The following is a 17,887-nucleotide window of genomic DNA, read 5'->3' as shown; positions in this document are numbered from 1 at the left end:
TGAACAAAAGTACCTCATGTTTGTTAAATGTGTGTGTATGTGTGCAACCTCACTAGGTCACACACATTCACACGCACACACGCGCACATACATTTAATTGGTTTAATTGGTTAAATCTATTTACTGTCAAATCCTCCACAACACTTTTGGGTCGATGATGAAGAAGTTTATCTCCCTCCTCTCTCCTTGAATGTTGCTCAGCGACAGCCGACGGAGGGTCAAAGTGTCTCTGGGGCTTTTAGACTTGACAGGATTTGAGGAAGAAGACGTTGTGTCACATCAAATTGTGTAAATATGTGACTCGACCCTCCAGCGCGGTTTTGTTTTGTCAATTTGTTCCCTGTCTTTATCCGTAAGATTGAAAAAAAACATTGTCTAAATTCTCCATCTTGTCTTCCTCTTTGCTCAGAACTGGTCGGGAATGAAGTGTCAGTTTAAGTTATTCCGGATGGCCATGGCTCTGGTTTGCAGTAAGTTTGAATCTTATCAGATGGTGAACATTTGCGACACCACTCACAGACCTACACTGATAAATAGATCATAACAAATAACCATTATAATTCACACGGGATAACAGCAAGATACTGATACTCTTTCTCTCTGTTTGCAGTGAGTGTGGAGTTTGGTCGCGCCGTGTGGCTGAGGTTTTACCCACCGGCCTTTCCGCCATGCCCCAATCCCAGCTTTGTAGCTCACCTGGGAGGGGTGGCGGTGGGTCTGACCCTGGGTGTGGTGGTCCTTCAGAACTACGAGCAGCGGCTGCAGGAGCAATCGCTGTTCTGGATCTTTTTCTGCGTCTACACCCTGTTTGTGCTCTGCGCCGTCTTCTGGAACATTTTCGCCTACAGCCTGCTGGACGTGCGACTGCCCCCACTGCCGTGATTCAGTTATGGGAGGCAGACGAGACGCTGTATACCCTCTCCCCTCATTGACAGATGTCAGCCCGCTTGGCTCATTCTCAGCTCAGCTCCATCGTGGTATGTGATCAGAGTCTTGGCATCCACCTTGTTGGTACAGGCATGGACACCTGGCATCCAGTAGCTCTTTCTAAACATCTCCTTTCTGAACTCCCTTTTTGTGGGTTAACCATCCATCTAAAACCCCTCCCAGTGCTTTGTCTCCATCTCTGGCGGGCATTTGTCTCAAGTGTTTTAACCGATGGGACTTGAGTTGATAACACTGTGTCAGCAAATGAGAAGCCTCGGATGTAACCCAACAAGAATGAACAGAGTTGGTCCTCTCTACACAGCATCGCCTCTTCTGCCTCTTCCTCCTCAGCCCAATGGTGCCTACATGCAGACATCAGCCTGATGAAAGTCTATCTGCACATGTGTCTATTGTGTAAGATGATGTAAAAGCCTTCAGAGAGAAATTAACTGTAATTCCTAGAAGCATCAGGGAATGAAGATGAAGGTCAGACTGTGTTTTTGCTCGCAGGACAAGCACCCAATGAGACAGAGACAGTCCAATTAAACAGCAAGAACGCTAACATGTGTTACATTAACTATAGTTCCTCAGAGATGTGGCTTACTGTGTCAGTGTTGCTTTCAGCATGTGGCAGGATCAGAGCTGAGCTGGTCAATCTGTGCTCGGTGCGACGTGAACCCCAGATTTGTGTGCATCCCACTATTTTGTGTCTGTAGAGAGTACAAATATGTGTACAGATAGAACAGAATGTAGCACTCAGACCTTCAGCTTTCAGAAGTCATGCCAAAATATTGCTACAAGCACTAGGAAAGCACATTGTGCGATGACAGGTATTTCTTTAGCGTCTGAGAAATTGATCTAATTTTGTCTGGAAAAAGGATCTGTTGAAATAAATGCCAGGATATTCAGTGAATGATGGCAAGTCTCATAAAACTCCAAAGAGTCTCTCACTGGCACCCTCGGGATTACCAAGAAATAAAACGCAGTAAACGTCTTTTTTGAGTATTTGCTGTCATCTTCACAACAGCTGATTGAAGAGGAGAGGTGAGATCCTGCGCTTCTAAAGAATAAGTATTAACACAGGATATCAAGTCTCATTTTAGGCAGACAGCTGCAAATTAGAAGCACAGGATTATTTATTGAAGAGGTTAATGTGATCAGAAGAATAAAAATGTTGCCCAGTGGGGACAGGCGGGCCTTTCTGGACAACATTGGTAGTCTTCTCACTACCAAAACACAGAAGAGCACACATGCCTGACCTCAACTGCAACTGGGCCGGGGTCATTTCAGTCTCCTCTCAGAAGGTGCTGTACTAGTTTGATTCTTGATGAACATTTTATTGTAAATCAGTGCTCTTGTTGATTTGAATTGATTGAATGGGGGGATGAAATGACCCCAGGGCCTTTGCTGTAAGTCTCAAAATGTACTGTACCTTAACCCATGTTACACTGGTAACCGGCTTCGCACAAATGTTATTATAATGTAATTAAATACAGATTAATATTTTAACATACAGTTGCTGTTGTTTTGTTTTTTATTACTTTGTGAAGTTGACACGTCGTGTATAGTGTTCAGTCGGTTGTTATTGTGATATCTTAGCTATATCCTGTGTTTATCTATTTAAACAATTGGTTGAAGATGGTCTGGGATTGTATATAATAAGGGCTATGACACGAGACTGAGTGAGAGGCAAATCACTGATAATATTTTAACATTGTGCATATTTTGTAAATTTGATATGTACATACTGATATGTGCATTAAACAGTTTTATATTAAATCAAAACTGATTTATTTGTATTTGTGTAAGCTACAGAAAGAAAGTATATATTTCAGCACAGCACTGACCAAGACTGATATTTTCTTCTTTCACCAACAAAGAAACTGCTCAAGGGGAAAAGGGACAGTTCTGTATCACTGTACTGGGATCAAGCAGGTCTGGAGCTTGAAATGAAATCGTCGTTTAAATCCAATGTTTAGAGAGAAGTCTGGATCCTAGAATATTAGCCTCTGGGGAAGAAAAGCAGATGTCAAATTGATCAATGAAATGTGTGTGCATACAAGAATCAGCCATAATTCATTGAGAGAAGGGGGACTTGAGCTGTCACTGAGCATTTTCTCTGTCTAGCCACCGCAGCCATATGGAGAGCAGCGGTTCTAAAGGCAAACAATGAAGATTCATTAATGGCCGAGGAAAGTTGCCTCACTTGTGTTTTCCCTCATAAATCTAATTTCTGAGGCAGTAATTCATTGCAGAAGAAAAGGACAGGGGAAGTTGCTGATATAGAAAATGTGTGTGAATGTCTCTTTGGAACAATTAGACGATTATAGCGTATTTTGTGGTTCTCTTTTTTGCCATCAGAAATATTTTCTGCTTTTGTCAATCATCACTTCTCAAATCAATATTAGGTTGGTCAGTGTGCCTCAAGCTGTGCCTTGGCTAGTTCAGTGGCTCCCTGATGCTTATATGGACCATCCAGGCTCTTGAGCGTATTATTTGGTATACATTTCATGATTACTGATAATAATGCAAGGATGGGTGCATCTAGCTTACATTAGGTGGTGGCTATTATTGTGACACGACAATTATAGATGGTTATCTGATTTAGGTGACTCATTATTTATTATTACAATACGATTTCAACAGATTGCAGTTTTGGAAATCATCAAAGGAGGCCTAATCGTTCATTTCCAACTCTGCATGAGAAGAAAAATCAACGTTTGACACCAACATTCACCTGGTGTTTGTTTCCATCAAGTGGACATTGCCGGAATAACAATATTATGGTGAATCGTATTCACGCGAGACCAGGTCTAGATTAGTTAAATCTCGAGGATTTGTTCTCGCGAGAACAAACGGGGCGATCCCTCCAGGCTATAACTTCCTCCACTGTAGCGCCATTTTCGGCGTCGTCACTGGGCCAAAGCATGCTGTCCTTAAACAGATAATAATACAGGTGTTCAGTGTTTTGGGTCTACATTTTCAGTGTTTTTCAACAATGGGACGAAAAAAGAAGAAGCAAATGAAGCCATGGTGTTGGTATCCTTTTGTACGGATGATAAACATTGACAAGGAAGATAATGAGGCCGGTAGCTACACGCTAGCCTGACAAAGGGAAGGCCGAAGTTAGCCTGTCAGTGCGTTCGTTGATTAGAGGGAGAAGCTATTTGCGAATTGGATCATATATATACATCTGTCGGTATAATTATAATGAGTATTTATAAGCTTCGAGGCGTTTAAATGCTGAGAACTTGTATCTAGCTCGTTGAGCTGTTGGGATATTCAGTTTGTTAGCCTGTAATGAACCAGCATAATAGTTAGCTGCAGCATGTAGCTCCCAGCCTCGCTGTGTGATTGTTTAGCCGCGTTGGTGTGTTACCTTGTTTCTTTGACCGTGTATGAATTAATCTCACGCATCCAGTGACAATATTTTCTCACTTTATTAAGTTGACTTGGTTGTGTCGTCATATTCTGATATTTGGTCTCGACCCTTAACACCAAACTGAAGGTATTGCAACCGAGACTTTGACGATGAAAAGATCCTCATCCAGCACCAGAAGGCTAAACATTTTAAATGTCATATATGCCACAAAAAGCTGTATACGGGCCCGGGCCTGGCCATTCACTGCATGCAGGTGGGTGTCTTTAATTCCACGCGGTTTATCCTCTTCATGAAGTGGTCACCGAATGCGCATTGTGATGCTTGGTGGCTAATTTGTATGATGTTTCTCAGGTGCACAAAGAGACGATTGATAGTGTTCCAAATGCAATTCCTGGAAGGACAGACATTGAGCTGGAAATCTACGGCATGGAAGGGATTCCAGAGAAAGACATGCAGGACAGAAGACGGACTTTAGAACAGAAATCACAAGGTGAAGGCTAGTTTGATAGAATTATCGTCATCCAATATTATTATTCAATTATATTATTATATACAAAAAATGTCTTGGTGTTACAGAAGTGATTGTGAGAATTGTAATTGTGTGTCTAAACAGCATCCTCATCTTCAACATGTTTGTTTTTCAGAGAGTCAGAAGAAGAAGTCCAACAATCAGGATGACTCTGATGAGGAAGATGATGATGATGAACCAGGGCCATCACCTCACCAGGTCGTTGTACCCCAGCCCCAAGCATATGCCAATCCTATGGTCCAGCCTGGGATGCCTCCAGGGGCTGGAGTGCCAGGAATGCCTCCTGCAGGATATCAAGGTACGTCAGAACTTGAGATTTGGAGGAACTCGGCCCGGTCTCTGATAATTTGACACTTTCTGCACATATGGTGTTATGGGTTTAGATTTGAAGTTTGGCCCACTTTACAGCTCTGCAGTTAACTGCTCTTGATAGTAAACTGTTGGCTCTTTGTGGCTGTTAGCGGACATTGACCGTAAACTGAATATGCGTCCTGTGTGTTGCAGGAATGCCTCCTGTGATGCCAGGTGTTCCTCCCATGATGCACGGCATGCCTCCGGGGATGCATGGGATGCCACCAGGGTAGGTTTGACCCATTCCAGATGATGTCAGATATTTCTTGCTACTTTGGGGTGTATTGTGTTTTTCTGATTGTATGTTTTTTTGCAGCATGATGCCGATGGGTGGTATGATGCCTCCAATGATGCCTGGAATGCCCGGCATGCCACCTGGTGAGTTACACACACACACACACACACACACACACACACACATTAAGACCTCATTAATCCTAAATATGTGGGCGACGTGAGTCAGTAATTTAACTTCTTGATCTCTACACAACTTATTTGCTTATTTAGCTCCACTTGAACATTTCATATTTGTTAAATGTACTTGATTGAAGCTAATTTGACCCGTGTGACTCCTCAGGAATGCCCCCTCACATGGCTCCGAGGCCAGGCATGCCCCACATGGCCCCGGTTCCTGCAGTAGGAGTCATGCCCAGTCGACCGGTTGTACCAGTGCCACAGCCCGTTGTGACCAAGCCTCTTTTCCCCAGTGCAGCTCAGGTGGGCAGCGGGTCACACTCCGACGCACATGCAAGCATCCTGTGTGGGGTTTATGAAAGTGAAGGCGTCATTAGGCATTTAAAACATCCTTTGAGTCTTTTTCCTCAGTTATATGATCTCATTAACTGTTTCTTCAATGTTTGGTTTCTGTCTCATTTCCTTGTTTTGGATATTTGGGAGTTCCTCTTTTTCTTCTTTCCCCGCCCAACTTTCTTTCTAGCTCCCGCCCTCGGTAGTTTATTTTCCTCACCGCTGTCTTTAGACAGATGATATAGACGTCTTACTGTCTGGTTTCCTCTCCATCATGCTGCAGATGGGCTCTGGTGTTCCCAGCAGCACAGCAGCAGCTCCTTCTCCACCTGCAGACCATCAGTCTGCCTCCTCCCAGCCTCTCTTTCCTAACACACCACAAGTACGCTGACAGACGGGACTTTTAACGTTGACTGTGGCAGCTGCATGGGGCTGATTATTAACCCTGACTTGCTCTGAATGCTTATCAGCAGCTTTAACACAGAGCTGATATACTACATGTTCTACACTACAAGCTCAACCAGCGCAACAACACAAATGTGATGCTGTTGGCGTCGGTGTGATTTTACTGAAGAAGACCTGACCTCCTGTTGTGTCTGCAAGCTTTACTCCCTGCATGAGCTTTGGCTATTTAACACACAATGAGGGGCAGTCAGGCATCTTCCTTCATTTTGTCGAGCTTTAACTTGATTTGCGTCATCCTTCCCCCCCTCCTTGCCTCTGTAGCATGAACCGTTTGAACCAAACTCCTCGTCATGCTTCCACACACTGTATGCTGCAGCAGTTTGTCACACGCTGGCAATATTTCTGGATGTCTGCAGTGGCATTATTGATGGGTTATGATTGTACCTCAGAATTTGTTGAGGGCTTATTGTTTAACCTTTACAGGAAGTACGTTAAAAGTAGTTTGTGTTGACCCTTCCTGTACTTTGTCTTTGCACAGGCGCAGCAGAGTGTTCCAGGAACTGCCGTTTCAAACTCCCATAGCACAGCCGCCTCCACAGACCCACCCAAAGCAACATTCCCTGCCTATACACAGCCCTCTGTCTCTTCCTCCTCTTCCTGCTCTTCTTCTTCTAACCCCTCTAGCAGCATTGTGGCTAAGCCCCCAGCCACAGTGGCCACTAAGCCTGCCACCCTCACCACCACGAGTGCAACTAGTAAGTTGATCCACCCTGATGAGGATATCTCGCTGGTAAGTAGTTTGAGCTTTGCATTTTGCCCTTTTCACAGTAAGTAATGGCTGACATATACAGTATAATAGTACAGTCTGGGTAGTAGAGTTGATAGAAGGTAACAGGTTAGGACAGTGTTTGAGCTTTAAACTCATTCTCAGTATCATGTTGATCATTATTAGATTAGATGCCCATGAATGCCAAATATCTGAGTATCTATCTTGTCTATCCTCACTGAAAGGCTCTATTCTAAGTGTTTTATATGATGGTGATGAAGAATTATCCACTCTGTAGTTCCCACCGTGCAGTCTTGACCGTTACAAATATTTCCAGGAAGATCAGGGCATTGAAAAGTCAGACACCCCCCCCCCCCCCCCCCCTTCTCCGCTGAGTGTATCAATATTTGCACTGTTGAGGGACATGATGGTGTTTCGTTAGTCTGAATGTTTGCCGCGTGTGTTGTCCCCACCAACAGGAGGAAATGAGGGCCCAGTTGGCCCGTTATCAGCGACTCACCCCCAGGCCGGGCCAGGCCCATGTGGCTGCTCCCCCTGTGGCAGCAGTTGGAGGCTTGATGCCTCCGCAGCAAGGCATGCCACCACAGCAGCCTGGCCTGAGGCATCCCATGCATGGTAAGACGGGCCACACGTCTACACCACTAACAGGCTCTGGTGTGATATAAAGCACAGCAGACTGACCCAGACTGTGCTCTCTGTTGTCTGCAGGTCAGTATGGTGCCCCTCCCCAGGGTCTGCCAGGCTACATGCCTGGAGGGATGCCTCCATATGGGCAGGGTCCGCCAATGGTGCCCCCCTACCAGGGAGGCCCTCCGATGGGCATGAGGCCTCCCGTCATGTCTCCGGCTGGGCGCTACTGAAGCAGCAATGCAGCCACCACACTAGGTTTGGAGGTTAACACCTTTCTCTCATCCTTGTACTTTTTCAAACCTAGCTGCAAGCAAAGAGCAGTTAAGACCTGTGGTGGAGAAGACGATAATTATCTGTTAGAACACATGGACATTTTATGTAACATCCTTACCACAGAACAGCCAAACGCCACACAAACACACGACAGCTGTTTTTGTTCTTTGATTACATGTGAAGATATATATTTTTTCCATAGGTTTCACTCAGGTTTATAAAATTGAAGTGTGTTAAATTGATTGGGATTTCTGTTGAAGCTGCTGGAGTTACATGAACGTACCAACCCCTTACAAAGGCAAGTTTCACTTGTAAATTTGATTATTTTTCCTTTGATAGATTGAGGCCCTCACAGCACACTTAGGTGCTGTTGGACTTGCGTCCCCAACTATAGTTGGTGAGGGTCTCAGCGACGAACATGATTCCATTTTGAGTAGTGTTACAAATCATGACTCATCAGTTTCTAGCTTTATTCTTATTTCAGGTTTATTTTTAATATTTCTTGGTCTAAAGGGTACCTGTATGCATCCTTTGTAATGTTTTATGAATCTGTTGTAATAAAATCCATCTTGAAATCCAATGCTGGTTTGTCCTGACGTGGAGGTGAGTCATGAAGGTTTGTACTTGGTGTTTGATTGTACGCGACTTCATGCTTGCTTAGACTTCGTGGCTAACGGGTCACTTCCTTTATCAAACTCTTTCATCAGTACTACATAGAAGCATAACTTAAAGACGGAAGATGAGAGAGTCATTTATTGAAATCAATCATTTTTGATGTATGCATCTTGTAGGACTCACTGTCCCAAACTTGGAGGAGACCAAATATTCATTCCAGATCTTGCATGTTCCATCATAGTATGCTGAAGAAGACCTTCAAAGTTGTTAGAGAGACATGGACCTTTATTCCTGATTCTGCTGTTGTGTTAATACTCTTATTAGTGATTATGCATGGGTGCTTCATTCCCCATTATGCACCAGAATATGGAGACAAGTACTCGACACTGTGGCCTGCAGTAAATACTTATAGGTGAAGCTCCGTTCCTTTATAATCCGTGAAAGTTAGATGTTTGCCTTGAAATGAGCTTGACCCCTCCGATGTCCAGGTCCTTCAGTCCAATTGTGGTATTTACATGGCTCCTGTAGAGTTGCATCTACAGTAGTGAGTCACAGTAGCAGCTCCACTAATCTCTGGAGAAGCTCTTGTAAACATTTCGAAATTCATAATGTGACAAAACTAGAAAGACGAGACTCATAATCACTGCAACATTTCACTGCAGTAAAGTGCAGTGGAAATGAGGAAAGGTGGTAAACACTGGACTGAGTTCATGCAAAACCCAACTGCTAAGAGCTTCACTAATTGGTATCTAATGCAGACAATTTGAATCGGTTTGTTTTCCCTTTGTGATGCCAATTTATTCTTAATATAATGAGTCGGCGTCATCTGCCAGGAAACTCTTCTTGGTGATTGCTGAATTCGGACTGGCTCCTTGAGACTAAGAGCAGGGCTGCTTTAGGTCCGTTGTGCTCGTGTGCTAGATGATCCCGATCACATATCTGCAGGTGTTCAGTGTATCACAGCTTCTTCTTCTTCTCTGCACACATCACTTACAGTTCTGTGTATTCTTCTGTCTGTAGCACATCCATATCAACCTTTCACCCTTAAAACCTACTCAGCTGCCATGACAGGTCAGTTAAATCCTGTAAGTACCTGATGTTTATTATAATGTGGGTCTTGTCCTGTACAACTGGATGCTAGGCAGTCTTACCTGAGCTATATATTTTTTAAATTTAGCGTTCTTACGGAACTATTTACGGACTCCTTGGTACTGAAAGATGACAGCCATGTTTAGTCGTTCAGAGACCTCTGCACTTGTACGTTACTATGTTAAGTGTTTCCGCTTTCATGGTCTTGTTCTGTGTGGTGTTAGACGTATCTGATGGAACAGATGAGTGCAAAGGCTTTTGGCGGTTTGATCAAGTGGGGGTAAGTAGTAAGAAACAGGCAGGAAATAAATGTCATGTAGACAAACTGCCCAGGGAATTCAAGGCTTTTTAATTCAAATATGACATTTTGTTTTTCAAGCATTCTGTGTATAAATATTTATAAATTCACCTGCCCTTGAGTCAAATGTGTTGTATTTATTTTGTTTAAAAGCATTTTAATGATTTCAGCTGTCCCCTGAAGTAACATTTGTCTTGATGCATTTCAGCCCAAGTTGTCATGAGACCTTGGTGAAAAAGTTGTAAACAAATGTGGAAATTAAAAGATGAGCAATCACAATGTCAAGTTTGTGTCCTGCAATTATTTCTGAGTCACGGTTGTTTTTCTTGCACGGCTGCATTCCAAATTTGAGGATAACGGTTCGACAACGGGATTGGCTCCAGTGCGACACCTAGCGGTACCTGTGGTGCATTACCCCGGATGTTTACCCTGGAACAGATCACCGCGTGAGAAGGCAAACTCCAGTCTGAATTGTTGCATATTATTAATATGGTCTAAAATCATATTCGAACTACGAATTTGCCTAAATGTTTAGAAAACGTAGTTAAGTTACTTGCGTAATTAAGCGCCGTGGATAAAAAATCTTTCGGCACAGCCCTGGCTTTAAACAACACCAAACATTTGTAGCCACGGTGCAGACAAATTAACCGAGTAACTGTGGGGAAATCAAGTGGCAATACTGAGTTAAAGTACTCGGATGTTGTTTTTCAGTCAGTTCAGTTCCACTGGTCTTATTTGCATGTTATGTTTCATTTCTGTGGTAGGAATCACGAGTGGGGGTCGATGCGCTTCGCAGGTTTTCCATTAGTAATACGATTCATATTTTACAAACAAGTTCATTTACACAAGCAAACATATCAACTCACATTTTGATCCAAATATCATCTTTGTAAACGGTCGAAAATGCCCACAGTTTGCTTCTGAAATGAGGAACTGCCGCCCACGGGATGACATGTCACTTTCTTACTTCCACCTAATATAAATACACGAGTGACAATATGTCATTTGATTAAGTTACACTCAGAAGTGTCATACACGTTAAGTAACGTTTTTGTCATAGTTTAACTTTCACAATATAGATTCTAAGTTATGCTGACGATATGCTGTAAAGTGCATATTGATGACTATTTTGTCACTGTAATGGAAATGTTCCTGTATCTGTGCACAAACTGAGCTGGATGTAAGGAGGAGTGGATCAAAATGATTCCACCTTTCCAACCCCACAACCTTACAGAATGCTGCTTTACATCAATTAAACAAAAAAAGGTAAATAGTTAATAGCTCCTGCCTTGGACCCACACACATGCCGATTACGTGCAGGTGATTTTAGAATGAGCCAATGTGAGATGTGTGTGACTTCATGCGGTGTGCGTGGAGGTCTGCTCCATGTGATGACAGTGTGTGTTCTTTCTCTTCTTGCATTGAGGTTTGAAGGTGGAGCTACTTGGAGTTGTTCTTGGTCCTCTTAAGACTAAACTCAGCCTTTTCTCACAGTGACGTCCTTTCTGGCGTGACTGTAGCGCTGCTGTGATGAGTTTACACTGCAGACGATTCTCAGATTCTCACTTTGCGTCTCCTGGCTGTTATTAAAGATGAAGAGGATCCAGCTTCTGGTCTGTCTGTGCACAATCTTCATCACAAAGAGCAAACTTGGTGAGTTTTCAATCTCATTTCATTTTTTCTTTGATTTAAAATTTAATTTTTTTAATTTAAAATTACCTTAATGTTCTAAAAGCCGTTTGACTGCTACAAATAATGCAGTTGTTATTGTTCCTCATAATACAATGCATTTTTGTGAAACCTTTGGAAAGCGTCTTATATTCACTTTTAGTTGTGTAGGTAAGGTCAAATTTTGTTGTTGTATAGAAGTCGGTTTACACAGACAGGTTTTAATTTTAATATGGAGTTTTGGAGTCACATTTTGTCACAAATTGGAAATTCCATTGTTTGTTTATGGTTTTGGATTCAATGACCCTTAAACATCCGCCGTCTCGTGTAGATATGATAGTATAATATGATTGAAAGTTGAGTTAAAATTAATATTCTGACATGACTCGACTTGAAAGTATCCTATCGTTTAACGTCCTAAGGACAAAAGCCTCTCAAAGAAGTCAAAACCTCAGAAAGAGATGTTTTGTTCTATAGCAGCACATTTCCTAAGTGCTGCTATTGTGACACATGCTTCATTTCTACACAGTATGTTGTGACATTCGTTTCCTGGAGCGGCATGAGGGCGACTCTGTGGTCTTTCCCTGCGTGGCTGAACAGAGTGGCCGCTCACCGGTCGGCGTCTACCTGAAACGCAGCTGGTTGCATTCCGCTCAGGTCCTGTTCATGTACACCAACACCCAGTTCACCAGTGATGAAGAGGAGCGCATCACAGTCAGCGGCGACCCGAGCAGCCACCTGCTGAACGTGAGCCTCTCCCAGCTCAGGGCCTCTGACACGGACAGATACTACTGTGAGTTTCTCGTGGAAAACCATTCCTCTGTTGACGAAGTCGTTCCTGGCAAGACTGAATTCTTCCTCTACGTGGCTCCTGGTGAGTTCTACACACTACCTGCTTCTCTCCCACAGGGGCTTCACGACATTATCTGGAAAGTTAATTTGATGCTCAAGCCTCTGCAGATCTGTATTCCAAAAGAGGATGTAAATATAGAGATTGCACAAGAGTCTCATGAGTTCCTCAAATGCTTCACCACACTGCAACAGCAAGCGATGCCGAGCAGCTGATGTTGGAATATGAGCTGCTTGTGTTTTGTCACTTCAGTTGCTCAGTTCTGTGGCCATGACTCACTTTGCACAGTTTCTTAGTTGTTTTCTGTTTCTAAGCTCTCAAAGTTAGCCCAGCCATCAATTTCCTCTTCTAATCACACATCCTGCCGCTGTTTCCCCATCACATCGCCAGACGAGGATGCATTACGAGTTCATTCAAGAGTTGGATAGGCGCCTTAAAACACACCTTTATCTCATGGCTCTTGACTCAATGACCCAACAATTGTAGCTGTGCCCCTGTCCCAAATTAAATGCACCCTCAGTCACGTTGTGCTTTTTCCTTTCCCCTCTGGAGATGCTCGTGCCTCGGTGGACATAGTGCAGATAGAGGCGTGTGCTGGAGGTTCGGCCGTCCTCCCCTGCCTGCCCCCAAACGGGGAGAGCTCGGCTGTGGAGGGTGTGAGTCTGAAGCGGCAGAAGGGTCAGACTCCCGTTGAGGTGTTGTACAGCTTAAAGCATCAGGGTGGCACCTCCTCTCCAGCCTACCCCTCCTCTTTTCCCCTGGAGAGGGTCCAGTTGACCATGGTGCCTGGCCTCAGCAGCATCACCTATAGCCTGACCCTGCTGCAGCTGCAGCCAGAGGACAGCGCCCTCTACAGCTGCCAACTGCTCCTGCCCGACAGGCCCGACAGCAGATCTAGTCTTGGGAGACGGGTGTTCCTTGTGTCTGTGCAAGGTGGGTCATGACAGTGAGACAGTGAGGTTTCACTCACACACTCCAGTTTCTATTGATGACATCATTCTCTTTTCTTGTTATACATGTAATAAAAATAATAATAATAATAATGATAATACACACGGTATGTGAATTGTTTTCCAAAAGATGATAAGTGCTGAAAAAACATTTCATTTAGTGGAACAATCTAAGACAATATTTTACTTCAATTTTTCAAAAAATATTAACCTCTTGAAATAAATAATTTTATTCATCCAGTAAAAATGTTTCTTAATTGGGAGGATGTATTTGTAAATCTTGGTCTTCATTTAACTTCTTCCAAAACAATCATTTTATCCACTAAATTGGAACATTTGATAAATTAATGAACGACACAAAGTAATTATTCTTTGCAACAGGGAAATTTATAGAGTGGGAACATTTTGGTAGATACTCCAAAAGATAGTAAATATGTTTTTGTTTTTACATCAGCGACGCCTAGTAACGCCTCTACGAGTCCTGGTATTCACATAATTAAGTTATGATAACAGCAAATACGGATTGCAAATATTTATTTTTGCATTTTATAGTACAAAAAGTGTAGAATGTTAAAATGTGGTGGGACAGTGCTACAATCTGTCTGTGTGTCTGTGGCGGGGTGTGTGTGTTCTGGGTGGCTATGTGACCAGCGCATCAAATTTTGACAGTGGCGGTTCCCTTGTGGTTAGTTTGTTGAAGGGCGTGGTGTTTGTTTGCATCTAGATCACAGATTGAGGTTTTGAGCAGCTTTTTCCTGATCCTTGCTATGATTAATGCATTTCGAATTAAGCAGAAACAACAGAACATCATAATCTCTGTTTTATTAGAGAACTTAATTCTCGTTGTATTATCAGAACCTTTCAGCCTTTTGTTGAGGCGTTATGACTCTTCCATCTCTGACTCTAATCCTCTGCTAGAATGAATCCACCCCAACAGAACAAACTAGTAAGGAAGGAAGTCAGGCTCAGTGGTTTGCCTAGCTTCCACTGAACTCGACACACCTTGAATTGTCGTTTAACCACCTAGTTTGTTTACATGTTAGCTGCTTCTGTTTTCAAGTGCTTATCACCTTATGACTCAAGAGAAATGTGAAGCACCAAGGAAGCTTGGGTGGTGTAAGTTTGGTTCTTCAGGGTGGAGGTTGGGGCACCCAGCATGAACCATTCTTCTTCTAAATGTCTCTGTCCTTGCTTATCTACAGGGGGTCAGTGTGGCTGCTCCAACTACACCACTCTGCTGTACGCTCTGACCGGTGCCGTGGGCTTCCTCTTCATCATCCTCCTTGTAGTTGTCATAATGTATCAAGTAAGTGAAAGCTTCTAATGCACAATTATTCGACCCAAGTGAGTAAAGTGAACTATATCAGGGCCAAAGACACCTGCTCTACTTTCGTGCCATAAGCTTCCTCTGCGAAGACTGCAACAAAACCACAAAACCATTCTAGTTTCAAAATGTGCTGGCTATGGCATGTTGTTTTCTGTTCCATTTTAAGCAGACTTGAGGCTGCAAGTTAATGTCAGTGAATAGTCAACCAGCCGTGCATAAGGGACATTCTCTGAGCTCAGACTTCCTTAACATCTCATATTAGAGAGGATGACTCAAAAAAAAATCAACTCACTTAAATCATGTACAGGATATCGAAAGTGTGTTGTTGCTTCAACTGATTTGTACCCTTCCCCGTCTCAATGACTGTCAGGGTAAAACACGACAGAGTGTGAAACCGCAGCTTCAGCCTCCGATCTACGAGGAGATGGTTGGCGTACAGCCTCTCAGACGAAAATTGGTTCCTGGCCATCTGGAGGAAATGGATGCTTCTGAGTACAATAACTGCTTGGCCAAGAAATCCTGTCAAGAGAACCATTATGAAAGTCCCACCATAGCCCGCACCCAAGCGAACGTGGACAAATGAGACATCGGACCTTCTCGCCAGTGTGTCCAGAACTGCAGGTGAACTCAGTCATCTGCCTAAAGCTCACTGGACTCATCTACACTTACTCTGTTAAAGCAGCAGCCTGGAAGATTGTAGCGTGGGTGGAATAACAGAGAAAGCTTGCTGCCTCTACAACCTTTCCCACAACAGATCACAAGACATGATTGATAATAGAGGTAGCCATGCCCCTTGTGCTAAATGGTTGAATATTCAGGGGTTCGATGGTTCAGATTCCATCAATAGAACAGAGATGTGATGTTTTTCACCTGAAACTCAGGAAAAAACGTTTGTAAATAAAGGTCACCGTAGCTTTAAGTGTCTCAAACATATCAACAGTGTTTTCAGCAGTAGTTTGGATATGTTTCTTGAGTGTTTGTGTTTTAATGTGACAGCAGCAAACTGTCCCTGTAGTTTGTTTACTAAAACAAAAGCTATAGTCAGCTTGTGTTCTTGTTGGTTACAGGTAGAGACAGACTGAAATAGCCACACACCAATATTGTTGATATTTGCTAATGATAACAAAATATGTGCCAACAATATCAGCATGTTTATACAAATTTTTGATCAATCTATTATCGGTTAAGAACATATAACAGTTTTGGTTGGTGAGTATTCAACAAAACATCATTGTCGATTTTCTATCATGACCAGTTTTAATCAATGAGTATCAAAATACTCATGCAGTGTGATCCACTTCTCTTTTCAGTATTCACAAATGACATTCACTTCCTGCTCCTTTATTGGTCTGGAGTTTGTTAGCCGGTCAGTCAGCTCACCCATGACTGGGTTCCCAGACAGGAAGGAGGAAGTGAGTTTAGGCCAAATATGAGCACGTCCTAATTTTTAGATGGACAACAGAGACTTTGAAAATGCCACCGGAATCCATTGTAACCAATATGAAACCAGAATGATTATAGCTGCTTTATGTTTTAAAGCCATTTTACGGGATAGATTAAGTGATTGTAAATTGATAATCGGTCACCACCATGTTTCTTCTACAGGTGGATTGCGCGCCATGTAGATTCAGAGAATGTCCTATTAATGTATGCATCTCACTTTTGTTTGTGGACATTACATTTTTCTTTTCCTACAACTTATACATCATCAGAAACCGTAGCAGACAGGAAGAAACGTGTTATACTGTTTGTGTTCATATGTATTTCACATGTGATCACACACACAGACACACACACACAGACACACACACACACACACACTTAAGCAAGGAGATATTAGCGGCTGAAAGATTGAAGCCGGAAGAACTGAACAATGATTTCTGTACCTGGAGAAAAATGTAATATATTTTGAATGGCTAAAAAATTGGAAGTATTTTAAACATTTGCTGTACATGTTTGGTTGTGTGTATGTAATGGGTGACCCAGGGCAAAATATTTGTATTACTTCGTACCTGGACAGAATAGGAACCTGGGTCTCCCACTTACCAGCAAGAAATTGCACAAGGTTGTAATGCTTCGTAAAGATATACATTGCATAAAATTCAGATTAAAAAAGGAATAAAAAAAAGTCCCACGCTTCTAATCCACTTATATTCTGTTCCCTTTCTGTGTGTGTCTGTCCATTGTATGTTACTCTCCAACCCGAAATATTTTTAAATCCTATGAAGTGTTGGACCAGGGGAGAGTTTCTTTCCTTTATTGTGTGTAATATCGTATATATGCTGCTTCAGTCTCATCTGTATGGCATTCTTGGTTTCCCCTGCATATCTACAATAAATTGTGTGTTTCCAGTGGAGTTTCCAAGGATATGTGACTCAGGTTCATTGAAGGTGAAGAAAAAAAACGATAAAAAGGAAAAAGGAGATTTTTGTTGTTCACATTCTATCGTTAATTTTCTTCACCTCCTTTTCTCGCATTCTGGTTCTATCTTTCTCCTCTTCACCTCCATTTGGTCGTGTTCAGGTTCTATCGTTCATTTTCTGCCCCTTTTTGTCGTGATCACCTTCTATCTAATTTTCTTCACCTCCTTTTCTGGTATTCTGGTTCTTTTTCTTCACCTCCATTTTCTCTTTTTTCTATTCCCTCATTCTTTTTCTTCACCTCCCTTTTCCTGTTTTTCTATTCCTATGTTCTTTTTCTTCACCTCCCTTTTCTCAATTTTCTATTCCCTCGTTCTTTTTCTTCACCTCCGTTTTCCCGTTTTTCTATTACCTCATTCTTTTTCTTCACCTCCCTTTTCTCAATTTTCTATTCTGATTCTTTTTCTTCACCTCCTTTTCCGGTTTTTCTCTCGTTCTTTTTCTTCACCTCCTTTTTTTCAATTTACTATTCTCTTTTTTTTCTTCACTTTTCTCTCATTCTTTGGTTTTCCTATTCTCTCGTTCTTTTTCTTCACCTCCATTTTTCAATTTCCTATTCTCGTTCTTTTTCTTCACCTACTTTTTCCCATTTTTCTATTCTCTCGTTCTTGTCAGAATCAAAGAATTTGAAAAAAGTAA

The 17,887-nt window shown here is 42.5% G+C and overlaps 3 protein-coding genes across 4 annotated transcripts in view; all 3 read left to right on the top strand.

Moving 5' to 3' along the window:
• rhbdl3 (rhomboid, veinlet-like 3 (Drosophila)) overlaps nucleotides 1–2,631 on the top strand; it is a 38,735-nt gene extending 36,104 nt beyond the window's left edge. The window contains exons 9-10 of the mRNA XM_076170228.1: nucleotides 410–470; nucleotides 611–2,631. Coding sequence (XP_076026343.1) covers nucleotides 410–470; nucleotides 611–882 — 333 coding nt within the window. The 3' untranslated portion in view covers nucleotides 883–2,631. The remainder of the gene's footprint in view (nucleotides 1–409; nucleotides 471–610) is intronic.
• A 1,162-nt stretch (nucleotides 2,632–3,793) lies between these two features.
• On the top strand, nucleotides 3,794–8,821 carry znf207b (zinc finger protein 207, b). 2 transcript variants are annotated; one of them, XM_076170324.1, is made up of 11 exons: nucleotides 3,794–3,966; nucleotides 4,436–4,562; nucleotides 4,661–4,799; nucleotides 4,954–5,136; nucleotides 5,343–5,418; nucleotides 5,506–5,567; nucleotides 5,767–5,906; nucleotides 6,220–6,318; nucleotides 6,880–7,131; nucleotides 7,587–7,743; nucleotides 7,837–8,821. In XM_076170324.1, the coding sequence occupies exons 1-11, from the start codon at nucleotides 3,926–3,928 to the stop codon at nucleotides 7,986–7,988; spliced, it is 1,428 nt and encodes a 475-aa protein (XP_076026439.1). In that variant the 5' UTR covers nucleotides 3,794–3,925; the 3' UTR covers nucleotides 7,989–8,821. The 2 variants fall into 2 exon arrangements, with proteins under 2 accessions (XP_076026439.1, XP_076026438.1); XM_076170323.1 differs by lacking the exon at nucleotides 6,220–6,318 and having other exon boundaries at nucleotides 3,798–3,966.
• Nucleotides 8,822–11,499: 2,678 nt separating this feature from the next.
• Nucleotides 11,500–17,195, top strand: cd7al (cd7 antigen-like). Its single transcript, XM_076170341.1, has 5 exons — nucleotides 11,500–11,686; nucleotides 12,231–12,575; nucleotides 13,104–13,484; nucleotides 14,704–14,807; nucleotides 15,199–17,195. Exons 1-5 carry the CDS (start codon nucleotides 11,626–11,628, stop codon nucleotides 15,409–15,411), a joined length of 1,104 nt encoding a protein of 367 aa, XP_076026456.1. The 5' UTR covers nucleotides 11,500–11,625; the 3' UTR covers nucleotides 15,412–17,195.
• The last annotated feature ends 692 nt before the right edge of the window (nucleotides 17,196–17,887 follow it).

The sequence above is a fragment of the Genypterus blacodes genome, unplaced genomic scaffold (genome assembly GCF_046128005.1).
Source record: "Genypterus blacodes isolate CSIRO-AG114 ecotype Tasmania unplaced genomic scaffold, CSIRO-AGI_Gbla_v1 ptg000216l_1, whole genome shotgun sequence".
Taxonomy (NCBI): domain Eukaryota; kingdom Metazoa; phylum Chordata; class Actinopteri; order Ophidiiformes; family Ophidiidae; genus Genypterus; species Genypterus blacodes.
The sequence above is the reverse complement of the archived record's forward strand: the minus strand, read 5'-3'. Positions and strand labels throughout refer to the sequence as shown.

Excerpts from the sequence above, each read along its gene's own strand:
- cd7al (XM_076170341.1), top strand. The coding sequence starts at position 11,626 with ATGAAGAGGATCCAGCTTCTGGTCTGTCTGTGCACAATCTTCATCACA. Across the intron at positions 11,687-12,230 it reads CATCACAAAGAGCAAACTTG|TATGTTGTGACATTCGTTTC; the intron begins GTGAGTTTTCAA and ends ATTTCTACACAG. Across the intron at positions 12,576-13,103 it reads CTTCCTCTACGTGGCTCCTG|ATGCTCGTGCCTCGGTGGAC; the intron begins GTGAGTTCTACA and ends TCCCCTCTGGAG.
- znf207b (XM_076170324.1), top strand. The coding sequence starts at position 3,926 with ATGGGACGAAAAAAGAAGAAGCAAATGAAGCCATGGTGTTG. Across the intron at positions 5,568-5,766 it reads AATGCCCGGCATGCCACCTG|GAATGCCCCCTCACATGGCT; the intron begins GTGAGTTACACA and ends GTGACTCCTCAG. Across the intron at positions 7,132-7,586 it reads CTGATGAGGATATCTCGCTG|GAGGAAATGAGGGCCCAGTT; the intron begins GTAAGTAGTTTG and ends CCCCACCAACAG.